General features: G+C 45.0%; 1 protein-coding gene across 1 annotated transcript in view; it reads right to left on the reverse strand.

Annotated features, from left to right (window-relative positions):
- Positions 1–379: 379 nt before the first annotated feature.
- LOC135536109 (dynein axonemal heavy chain 6-like) overlaps positions 380–12,530 on the reverse strand; it is a 193,352-nt gene continuing 181,201 nt past the window's right edge. The window contains 5 exon segments of the mRNA XM_064962498.1: positions 380–750; positions 3,426–3,648; positions 4,110–4,261; positions 6,779–6,851; positions 10,220–10,405. Of these exon segments, the coding sequence (XP_064818570.1) occupies positions 647–750; positions 3,426–3,648; positions 4,110–4,261; positions 6,779–6,851; positions 10,220–10,405 (738 nt within the window). The 3' untranslated portion in view covers positions 380–646.

A 12,530-nucleotide genomic window follows, 5' to 3' on the forward strand; every position in this document is an offset into this window, starting at 1 on the left:
TACATGTGAATTAGAGTTTGCCTGACCACGCATCAGATGGTGATGCTCCTGGTGAATATTGACCATCCTACTCTCCTTTCACATTTGCAGGCTACACGAGTGACTATGAAAGCACTGCAGTCTACACTTCCTGGCGACTGGGGGGGGGGGGGGAATAAAGGCATGTCGGGAGCTGTCATTTCAGACACAGGTGTGTTAATATGTTGTTACAGTTCACTGAAAGAGAAGAGAAATTGACAGAACTGAACACACCACACACAATTGAGCCCATCAAATCAAATCTGATTGGTGACATCCACATTATTCAGCAGCTGTTATTGCGGGTGTAGCGACATGCTCTTCTCCCAGGCAGACAGCAAAATGCACAAACGACAACAGCACTGCTACATGGTATTTAATCAAAGCAACTCGGAAAATAAAATAAAAATGCCATTTTGGGCCCCCATACAAATAATCCCTTCAACTGATTAGCAGGGAGAGAGAGTACACAGTAGAATACTTCTCAATACAGACATGAGAAACAGTCACTGGTTTCCAGAAAACAAGAGTCCATAGAGAATGGGCTTCATCACTGCTGCTGGTATTGAAGGTGTAGAAGTACAGCGGTGTGTGTGTGCGTGTGGGGGGGGTGTCTGTGGGTGGGTCACTACTCGTTAAGCTGACAGAGCAGGGCTGAGGCCTTGGTGATCCAGTAGTCACTAGGCAGGCTGGACGGCAGCATCACCGTCACCACAAAGTTAGTAGAGTGGCCTGAGGGAGAGAACACACAGGTCTGTCACTATCTGGACATGATGCAGAGGACCAGAGAACACACAGGTCTGTCACTATCTGGACATGATGCAGAGGACCAGAGAACACACAGGTCTGTCACTATCTGGACATGATGCAGAGGTAGGATCTAGGTAGGTATGTAGTAGGGCTCTGGGTAGGAAGTATGGTTCTAGGTAGGTAGGTAGGTAGGTAGGTAGGTAGTAGGGCTCTAGGTAGGTAGTAGGGATGGAGGTAGGTAGTAGGACTCTGGGTAGGTAAGTAGGTAGTAGGGCTCTAGGTAGGTAGTAGGGCTCTAGGTAGGTAGTAGACAGGTAGGTAGTAGGGCTCTAGGTAGGTAGTAGGGCTCTGGGTAGGTAGGTAGGTAATAGGGCTCTAGGTAGGTAGGTAGGGCTCTGTAGGTAGTAGGGCTCTGTGTAGGTAGTAGGGCTCTGGGTAGGTAGTAGGGCTCTGGGTAGATAGTAGGGCTCTGTGTAGGTTAGTAGGGCTCTGGGTGGGTAGATAGTAGGGCTCTGGGTAGGTAACAGGGCTGGAGGTTGGTAGGTAGGTAGGTAGGTAGGTAGGTAGGTAGGTAGGTAGGTAATAGGGCTCTAGGTAGGTAATATGGCTGGAGGTAGGTAGGTAGTAGGGATCTGGTAGGTAGGTAATAGGGCTGGAGGTAGGTAGAAAGTAGGGCTCTGGGTAGGTAGGTAGGTAGGTATGTAGTAGGGCTCTAGGTAGGTAGTAGGGCCCTGGGTCGGTAAGTAGTAGGGCCCTGGGTCGGTAGGTAGTAGGGCTCTGGGTCGGTAGGTAGTAGGGCTCTGGGTAGGTAGGTAGTAGGGCTCTGGGTCGGTAGGTAGTAGGGCTCTGGGTCGGTAGGTAGTAGGGCTCTGGGTCGGTAGGTAGTAGGGCTCTGGGTCGGTAGGTAGTAGGGCTCTGGGTCGGTAGGTAGTAGGGCCCTGGGTAGGTAGGTAGTAGGGCTCTGGGTAGGTACAGTGCCTTTGCTGCAAAAGTATTCATTCCCCTTGGCCTTTTTTCTATTTAGTTGCATTTCAACCTGTAATTTAAATGTATCTTTATTTGGACTTCATGTAATGGACATGGTGAAGTGAAATGAACAAAATGACTCACATGATCTCAGTATATATACACCTGTTCTGAAAGGCCCCAGAGTCTGCAACACCACCAAGCAAGTGGCACCACCAAGCATGTGGCACCATGAAGACCAATGAGCTCTCCCCAGGCAAGGAGGGCATTAATCAGAGAGGCAACAAAGAGACCAACGATAACCCTGAAGGAGCTGCAAGCTCAACAGCGGAGATTGGAGTATCTGTCCATAGGAACACTTTAAGCCGTACACTCCACAGAGCTGGGCTTTACGGAAGAATGGTCAGAAAAAAATAAGCAAACACATTTGGCGTTCGCCAAAAGGCATGTGGGAGACTCCCCAAACATATGGAACAAGGTACTCTCGTCAGATGAGACTAAAATTGAACTTTTTGGCCATCAAGGAAAACGCTATGTCTGGTGCAAACCCAACACCTCTCATCACCATCCCTGTTTCTCATCGGCAGGGGAACTGGGGAACTGAAGGAATGATGGATGGCTCTAAATACAGGGAAATTCTTGAGGGAAACGAGTCTCAGTCTTCCAGAGATTTGAGACTGGGACGGAGGTTCACCTTCCAGCAGGAAAATGACCCTAAGCATACTGCTGAAGCAACACTTGAGTGGTTTAAGGGGAAACATTTAAATGTCTTGGAATGGCCTAATCAAAGCCCAGACCTCAATCCAATTAAGAATCTGTGGTATGACTTAAAGACTGCTGTGCACCAGCGGAACCCATCCAACTTGAAGGAGCTGGAGCAGTTTGGCCTTGAAGAATGGGCAAAAATCCCAGTGGCTGGATGTGCCAAGCTTATAGAGACAAACCCCAAGAGACTTGCAGCTGTGATTGTGGGGGGTGAATAGTTATGATGCTCAAGTTTTCTGTTTTTTTGTCTTATTTCTTGTTTGTTTCACAATAAAAATATTTGGATCTTCACAGTGGTTGGCATGTTGTGTAAATCAAATGATACAAACCCCCCAAAAAATCTATTTTAATTCCAGGTTGTAAGGCAACAAAATAGGGGGAATGTGTCCAAAATATTATGAACACCTTCCTAATATTGATTTGCACCCCCCCCACCCATTTTGTCTTCAGAAAAGCCTCAATTCAGGAAACTGTTGAGTGTGAAAAACCCAGCAGCGTTGCAGTTCTTGACGCAAACCAGTGTGCCTGGCACCTACTACCATACCCCGTTCAAAAGCACATACATCTTTAGTCTTGCCCATTGAGATAATTGAGACATGGATTGTGTATGTGTGATATTCAGAGGGTGAATGGAAGACAACAGATTGAAGTGCCTGAATGGGGTATGGTAGTCGGTGTCAGGCTCACTGGTTTGCGTCAAGAACTGCAACGCTGCTGGGTCTTTCACACTCAACAGTTTCCCGTGTGTATCAAGAATGGTCCACCACCCAAAGGACATCCAGCCAACTGTGGGAAGCATTGGAGTCAACATGGGCCAGCATCCCTGTGGAAAGCTTTCAGCACCTTGTAGAGTCCATGTCCTGACGAATTGAGGCTGTTCTGAGGGCAAAAGGGGGTGAAAATGAATATTAGGTAGGTGTCCTTACCTGTAGTAGACAAAGTCCCAGCCCGAGCTGAGGTCTTGTACAGCGGAGCCTGGTAGAGAGACGGATCAGGGACATAGTTCTGCTGGGGTTCGAAGTGCACCACGGGAAGCATGGTGTTCATCACCCGCGGCAACGCATCCTCCATCACCATGTCGACGTCGTTCCAGCGACTGGCGTCCATGAACATCCCGTGCACCAGCACGCCGTCGTTGATGGTGGGTAGCTATGGAGACAGAGTGGTACTGTAGTTACCATAATGTCATATTATGATGCATTGTGATTAGAGGCCTGGGTTTTGGACATTTAGTTAAAGCTTCATCATCCAGCACCATCCTCAGACAGTTGTTTTCATTTTAGGTCTAATTCTCATTTCTGGACAAAGCTTTAAATAAAGGTTCAAATCTAGGTCATGTGACATGGTGGTCCAGAACACAGGGTCCTAATAATGATCCAGATATGGTTCTAAAACCTCTCCAGGAACCTGACGAGTTGACTAATTCACTGATGACCTCGAAACAGCCCACAGAGGTCAACGTGTGTTGGAGTCATTTCTATCAGCGAGTAGCTTAGCTCCTTCATGTTTTTACAGAGTCAGACTGTGCCTTGGAGGCAGGATGCAGTAAACTCATTCCTGCCCTCAGGGCAACCAGTCTAAATATGTCCCTCTCCCCTCCCTGTAGCTACCTCAGAGTCCATGTCCAGCTCGCCCCCGGCTGGTAGGGTCTTCAGCGCCTCGCTCACGGCCCCCTGGTCTAGGTAGACCGGCAACACGTTGAAACGGAAGTTGAGCTCGTCGATGGGGAGGTTATAGGTCCTGGCGTGGTTCTGTAGCGCCCCTACAGGACAGGAGGGGGAACAGCACAACAGCGTTTCAACATCTCAGTGACTGGACTGTAACCCAGTTTGGTGCTCTACTTTGGACTGATCCCAGGCCTGTTCAATAATAACATGATTTATAAATATACAGATTTATAAATATATCAGTGGTCACCAACCGGTCCATCGCCAAACATTTCTGTAAATAACCCAACGATAAAGCCTTGTGTTCCTATTTGTTTTATCAGTCTCGGGCTGTTGGTGGTAGGTGCAGCCCATTCAGCTGCCCTCCGCTCCAGGTATGTGTCTGAAGGTTCAAACTCTGCCGTCCCGGTGGGCCTGGAGAGGAAATCAAGTGCACTATGCCACCGCTGGCCAATCAGATGCTCAGATGACCATGTTTGCAGTAACGTAGCAGGCATGAAAGAAAGCTACGGGCAAAATTGATACTGTGAGATTTGAAAACGTTTAAAACCATGACTAGAGAGAGACTGTCAACGAATACAGCAAAGATCTGCTGTATATATGACTGAGTTCATGTTTAAGTTCTTACTCAGCACTGTCAACACTTTTATAAGCCATAAAATGCGAGTCCTTCCTATTTCCCCTCAGCGCTACAACAAGCAGTGCAGCAGTAATGAATGAGGAGGAAAGTGTATAGGTAGGCTTGGTTTGTTGTAATTAGCGGCTTGGGTCTTTTTTAATATCAAGGAATATTTCACTTTCTCTGTTCATAGGACTAACAACATGAATTTGTGCATGAGGCAGAAATACTGCAACTCGAGTTTGGCCGTCAGCTGGAAGAAGGTGTCCCTTTTTGGTCGGGGTCAGTCTGCTGCTCTCTCCCTCCGCTGAGACTGACCATCAGATGCAGGCACCATCAGCCCAGTAAAATAAACAGCTAATTATTTAAATGTATGCTCACTCAGCTGTGCCTCACAAGTAATACAACGATGGATCTATTACCGGTGTGATCATATAGCCTACCTCAAATGTTGAAATATATATATATATTTTTAAATGTCCCGAACAACAATGCATTGGCAGGTGAATTCAAGCAAAGCCAGTATGTGGTGATAATGTATTGGGCCTGTAGCTTACTGCACAAACCTCATTGCTTCAGAGCTGTTTTTAATTGGTTCATGTTTCTTACATTGTTGAAGTCATGGTAATAAAAAATCAGAGCGGTAGGGTAGCCTAGTGGTTAGAGCGTTGGACTAGTAACCGGAAGGTTGCAAGTTCAAACCCCCGAACCGACAAAGTACAAATCTGTCGTTCTGCCCCTGAACAGGCAGTTAACCTACTGTTAACCTAGGCCGTCATTGAAAATAAGAATTTGTTCTTAACTGACTTAGTAAAATAAATAAATAAAAATCTTGGCATGTATTTTGATTCAAAGTGATCTTGACTCAGAAAAGGTTGGTGACCACGGTACTATATGAAGTAGACTACAATGTTGAAGAGAACAGAATTTTGACTAGAGTACAGCATATTGAATAAAGAACAGAATATTGAATATTCTTTTGCTACATAATATTGAATATAGAGCAGCATATTGAATATTTAATAGACTACATAATATTGACTAGAGTACAGCATATTGAATATTTAATACTACATAATATTGACTAGAGAACAGAACACAGAGGAGCTGGTGTGTACTGACCAGTGATATTTAATATTACATAATATTGACTAGAGAACAGAACACAGAGGAGACGGTGTGTACTGACCAGTGATATTTAATACTACATAATATTGACTAGAGAACAGAACACAGAGGAGACGGTGTGTACTGACCAGTGATATTTAATACTACATAATATTGACTAGAGAACAGAACACAGAGGAGACGGTGTGTACTGACCAGTGATATTTAATACTACATAATATTGACTAGAGAACAGAACACAGAGGAGACGGTGTGTACTGACCAGTGATATTTAATACTACATAATATTGACTAGAGAACAGAACACAGAGGAGACGGTGTGTACTGACCAGTGATATTTAATACTACATAATATTGACTAGAGAACAGAACACAGAGGAGACGGTGTGTACTGACCAGTGATATTTAATACTACATAATATTGACTAGAGAACAGAACACAGAGGAGACGGTGTGTACTGACCAGTGATATTTAATACTACATAATATTGACTAGAGAACAGAACACAGAGGAGACGGTGTGTACTGACCAGTGATATTTAATACTACATAATATTGACTAGAGAACAGAACACAGAGGAGACGGTGTGTACTGACCAGTGATATTTAATACTACATAATATTGACTAGAGAACAGAACACAGAGGAGACGGTGTGTACTGACCAGTGATATTTAATACTACATAATATTGACTAGAGAACAGAACACAGAGGAGACGGTGTGTACTGACCAGTGATATTTAATACTACATAATATTGACTAGAGAACAGAACACAGAGGAGACGGTGTGTACTGACCAGTGATATTTAATACTACATAATATTGACTAGAGAACAGAACACAGAGGAGATGGTGTGTACTGACCAGTGAGGAAGCCCTGAGGGAAGAATAGTCCAGAGATCCAGAAGGATTTGGGCTGACCCCGCGTGATCCAGTTCTACACAAACACACAGACAGAGAGGAAGTTGGTTTCCCTGCATGAACACACACACACACACGCACACGAAGGAGAGGGTGATTTTGTTTGGGTGATGTTAATCTCAGTTCCCAGAACCTAATTGTAAGGCTGTCACCAGAGACTGGGGTCATGCTCATCTGTCTGTGTGTAGACATGTAGGGATTAACACACAGTCAGACCAGTCTCCCGGGACAGCCGCTTCAGTCTGGGGCGACGGAGCGAGTGCACAGAGAGAACGAGAGATGGACAGAGAGCAGAGAGAGAGAGATTAGTATCTAGTTCACTGGCTTTGGCATTGGTAACATATGTTTCACATGCTAATGCATGTAAATTGATAGAGGAGAGGGAAGACTGGAGATAGAGAAGCAAAGAGAGAGAAGACTAGGGAGAGAGAGGGAGAAAAACATTAGAGAAGACTAGGGAGAGAGAGGAAGAAAAACATTAGAGAAGACTAGGGAGAGAGAGGGAGAAAAACAAGATAGAAGACTAGGGAGAGAGAGGAAGAAAAACATTAGAGAAGACTAGGGAGAGAGAGGGAGAAAAACATTAGAGAAGACTAGGGAGAGAGAGGAAGAAAAACATTAGAGAAGACTAGGGAGAGAGAGGGAGAAAAACATTAGAGAAGACTAGGGAGAGAGAGGAAGAAAAACATTAGAGAAGACTAGGGAGAGAGAGGGAGAAAAACAAGATAGAAGACTAGGGAGAGGGAAAGAGAGAAAGAGAGAATACTAGGGAGAGAGAGGGAAAGAGAGAAAGAGAGAAGACTAGGGAGAGAGAGGGAAAGAGAGAAGACTAGGGAGAGAGAGGGAAAGAGAGAAGACTAGGGAGAGGGAAAGAGAGAAGACTAGGGAGAGGGAAAGAGAGAAGCCTAGGGAGAGAGGGAAAGAGAGAAAGAGAGAAGACTAGGGAGAGCGAGGGAAAGAGAGAAGACTAGGGAGAGAGAGGAAGAAAAACATTAGAGAAGACTAGGGAGAGAGAGGAAGAAAAACATTAGAGAAGACTAGGGAGAGAGAGGGAGAAAAACATTAGAGAAGACTAGGGAGAGAGAGGAAGAAAAACATTAGAGAAGACTAGGGAGAGAGAGGAAGAAAAACATTAGAGAAGACTAGGGAGAGAGAGGGAGAAAACATTAGAGAAGACTAGGGAGAGAGAGGAAGAAAAACATTAGAGAAGACTAGGGAGAGAGAGGGAGAAAAACAAGATAGAAGACTAGGGAGAGGGAAAGAGAGAAAGAGAGAATACTAGGGAGAGAGAGGGAAAGAGAGAAAGAGAGAAGACTAGGGAGAGAGAGGGAAAGAGAGAAGACTAGGGAGAGAGAGGGAAAGAGAGAAGACTAGGGAGAGGGAAAGAGAGAAGACTAGGGAGAGGGAAAGAGAGAAGCCTAGGGAGAGAGGGAAAGAGAGAAAGAGAGAAGACTAGGGAGAGCGAGGGAAAGAGAGAAGACTAGGGAGAGAGAGGGAAAGAGAGAAGACTAGGGAGAGGGAAAGAGAGAAGACTAGGGAGAGAGAGGGAAAGAGAGAAGACTAGGGAGAGCGAGAGAAAGAGAGAAGACTAGGGAGAGCGAGGGAAAGAGAGGGAAAGAGAGAAGACTAGGGAGAGGGAAAGAGAGAAGACTAGGGAGAGAGAGGGAAAGAGAGAAGACTAGGGAGAGGGAAAGAGAGAAGACTAGGGAGAGAGAGAGAAAGAGAGAAGACTAGGGAGAGGGAAAGAGAGAAAGAGAGAAGACTAGGGAGAGGGAAAGAGAGAGAGATAGAGATGGGTAAATACAGAGCAAGGACACAGAAGCATAGAACGTGGGAGTAAGAGACGAGAAAGAAAGAAGTCAGTCTGAAGTGGATGGCGTGCTGCTAATGTTTAAACATGATTTTCTCATCCCATCTCACTACCCCTGATAATGACTCTGTGTGTGTGTGTGTGTGTGTGTGTGTGTGTGTGTTTGTTTCTCTGCCTGGGCGGAGTTCCTGTAAGAGAAAATCCACATTTGTCTGAGTGTGTGTGTGTGTGATCACAGAAATGTTAACAACAAGAACACGCAAACATAGATGTTCTGTTTCCACTATATCGTACCACATTGCCTACATATATAAAACACACTCATGCACACACAAACACACGAGTCTCCCATCTGATGTAATGACAACAAACACAAGTCTTCCTATCTGATGTAATGACAACACACACACAAACACAAGTCTCCCTATCTGATGTAATGACAACACACAAACACAAGTCTCCCTATCTGATGTAATGACAACACACAAACACAAGTCTTCCTATCTGATGTAATGACAACACACAAACACAAGTCTTCCTATCTGATGTAATGACAACACACAAACACAAGTCTTCCTATCTGATGTAATGACAACACACAAACACAAGTCTTCCTATCTGATGTAATGACAACACACACAAACACAAGTCTTCCTATCTGATGTAATGACAACACACAAACACAAGTCTTCCCATCTGATGTAATGACAACACACAAACACGAGTCTCCTATCTGATGTAATGACAACACACAAACACAAGTCTTCCTATCTGATGTAATGACAACACACACAAACACAAGTCTTCCTATCTGATGTAATGACAACACACACAAACACAAGTCTTCCTATCTGATGTAATGCCAACACACAAACACAAGTCTTCCCATCTGATGTAATGACAACACACAAACACGAGTCTCCTATCTGATGTAATGACAACACACAAACACAAGTCTTCCTATCTGATGTAATGACAACACACACAAACACAAGTCTTCCTATCTGATGTAATGACAACACACAAACACAAGTCTTCCTATCTGATGTAATGACAACACACAAACACAAGTCTTCCTATCTGATGTAATGACAACACACAAACACAAGTCTTCCCATCTGATGTAATGACAACACACACACACAAGTCTTCCAATCTGATGTAATGACAACACACACAAGTCTTCCTATCTGATGTAATGACAACACACAAACACAAGTCTTCCTATCTGATGTAATGACAACACACAAACACAAGTCTCCTATCTGATGTAATGACAACACACACAAGTCTTCCTATCTGATGTAATGACAACACACAAACACACAAGTCTTCCTATCTGATGTAATGACAACACACAAACACAAGTCTCCCATCTGATGTAATGACAACACACACACACAAGTCTTCCCATCTGATGTATAGTGTTTCACTGTGTCGTAGTACATCGATACATATGTACACAAATAGTGGTTTGGGGGGGGTAAATTGTGTCTGACTCAGGACTTAAAGAGAGGTTCATTGACCCAACTGTACAGCAACACGTGTCTATGAGAGAGAGATGTGTCTGTCACCTGGATGAAGCAGGTCCTGAGGGCCAGGTCTTTCACCCAGCTGGCCAGGGGTTTGAGGGAGGGGTAGGCTGAGGAGCTCCAGTGGATTGGAACCTGGTTGTTGAGGAAACTGGTGTAGATTCTCTCCATCTCCTCTGACATCACCACCAGCCCTGCTATAGCCTTCTGGAGGGTACACAGAGACACCTGAGGGAGGGAGGGAGGGAGGGAGGGAGGGGGGGAGGAAGGGAGGGGAGGAGAGGGGGGAGGGAGGGAGGGGGGAGGGAGGAGAGGGGAGGGAGGGAGGGGGAGGGGGGGGAGGGGAGGCTGAATGTGAGGTGAAGTGTTTGTGGGTGTTTATCTGAGACATCCACAAGAGAACATCATAAACCCAGAGGTCACCACTGCAGTAACGGTTTGCCAACAATGTGGCTGCAGCATCTGTCCTTATAAACACATACAGATTCTTGGGGAAAGTATTCAAACACATTCCCCTTTTCCACATTTTGTTACGTTACAGCCTTGTTCTAAAATGGATCAAATTATATTTTCCCCTCATCAATCTACACACAATACCATATCATGACAAAGCAAAAAAACAGGTTTTTGTAAATGTTTGCCAAAAAATGATATAAAAAATGAAATATTACATTTACATAAGTATTCAACCTTTGCGATGAAACTCCAAATTGAGCTCCGGTGCATCCTGTTTCCATGGATCATCCTTGAGATCAGTGGAGGCTGCTGAGGGGAGAACGGATCATAACAATGTCTGGTACGGAGAAATGGAATGGCATCACACACACGGATGTACTTGTGTATTTGATACCATTCCACTTATTCTGTTCCAGTCATTACAACGAGCCCATCCTCCCAAATTAAGGTGCCACCAACCTCCTGTGCTTGAGATCTTTATAACAGTTAACAGTGCATGTCAGAGCAAAAACCAAGCCATGAGGTCAAAGAAATTGTCTATAGAGCTCCGAGACAGGATTGTGTGGAGGCACTGAGCAATTAGGGAGAAGGGCCTTGTTCAGGGAGGTGACCAAGAACCTGATGGTCACTCTGAGAGAGCTCTAGAGTTCCTTTGTGGAGATGGGAGAACCTTCCAGATAGACAATCATCTCTGCAGCACTCCACCAATCAGGCCTTTATAGTAGAGTGGCAAGTGGAAGTGGAAGCCACTCCTCAGTAAAAAGGCACATGACAGCCTACTTGGAGTTTGCCAAGAGGCACCTAAAGAACTCTCAGACCATGAGAAACAAGATTATCTGGTCTGATGAAACCAAGATTGAACACTTTGGCCTGAATGCCAAACGTCACATCTGGAGGAAACTTGGCACCATCCCTACAGTGAAGCATGGTGGTGGCAGCATCATGCTGTGGGGATGTTATTCAGTGGCAGGGACTGGGAGAATAGTCAGGATCGAGGGAAAGATGAACGGAGCAAAGTACAGAGAGATCCTTGATGAAAACCTGTTCCAGAGCGCTGAGGACTGGTTCACCTTCCAACAGGACAACGACCGTAAGCAAACAGCCAAGACAACGCAGGAGTGGCTTCGGGACAAGTCTCTGAATGTCCTTGAGTGGCCCAGCCAGCGCCCAGACTTGAACCCAATCTAATATGTCTGGAGATATCTAAAAATAGCTGTGTAGCGACGCTCCCCATCCAACCTGACAGAGCTTGAGAGGATCTGCAGAGAAGACTGGGAGAAACTCAAACAGGTATGCCAAGCTTGTAGCGACATACCCAGGAAGACTGGAGACTGTAATCGCTGCCAAAGGTGCTTCAACAAAGTACTGAGTAAAGGGTCTGAATACCTATGTAAATGTGACGTGTATTTATAAAAAAACACTTTCTTTTAACCTCTTACACCTATGGTGGCGCTATTTCATTTTTGGAAGAAAAACGTTCCCGTTTTAAACAAGATATTTTGTCACAAAAAGATGCTCGACTATGCATATAATTGCTACTGTTCGAAAGAAAACACTCTGACGTGTCCAGAAATACAAATATCTTCTCTGTGCGTGCCCTTTAACGTGAGCTTCAGGCAAAACCAAGATGACATGGCATCCAGGAAATGACAAGGATTTTTGAGGCTCTGTCTTTCATGATCTCCTTATATGGCTGTGAACGCAAGAGGAATGAGTCTGCCCTTTCTGTCGTTTCCCCAAGGTGTCTGCAGCATTGTGACGTATTTGTAGGCAGATCATTGGAAGATTGACCATAAGAGACCACATTTACCACGTGTCCGCCCGGTGTCCTGCGCCGAAATTGGTGCGCAAAAGTCACCTGCCAGTATTTTTCCATGGGACACAGAGAGAGAAGCAA

Source organism: Oncorhynchus masou, unplaced genomic scaffold (assembly GCF_036934945.1).
Source record: "Oncorhynchus masou masou isolate Uvic2021 unplaced genomic scaffold, UVic_Omas_1.1 unplaced_scaffold_558, whole genome shotgun sequence".
Taxonomy (NCBI): Eukaryota; Metazoa; Chordata; class Actinopteri; order Salmoniformes; family Salmonidae; genus Oncorhynchus; species Oncorhynchus masou.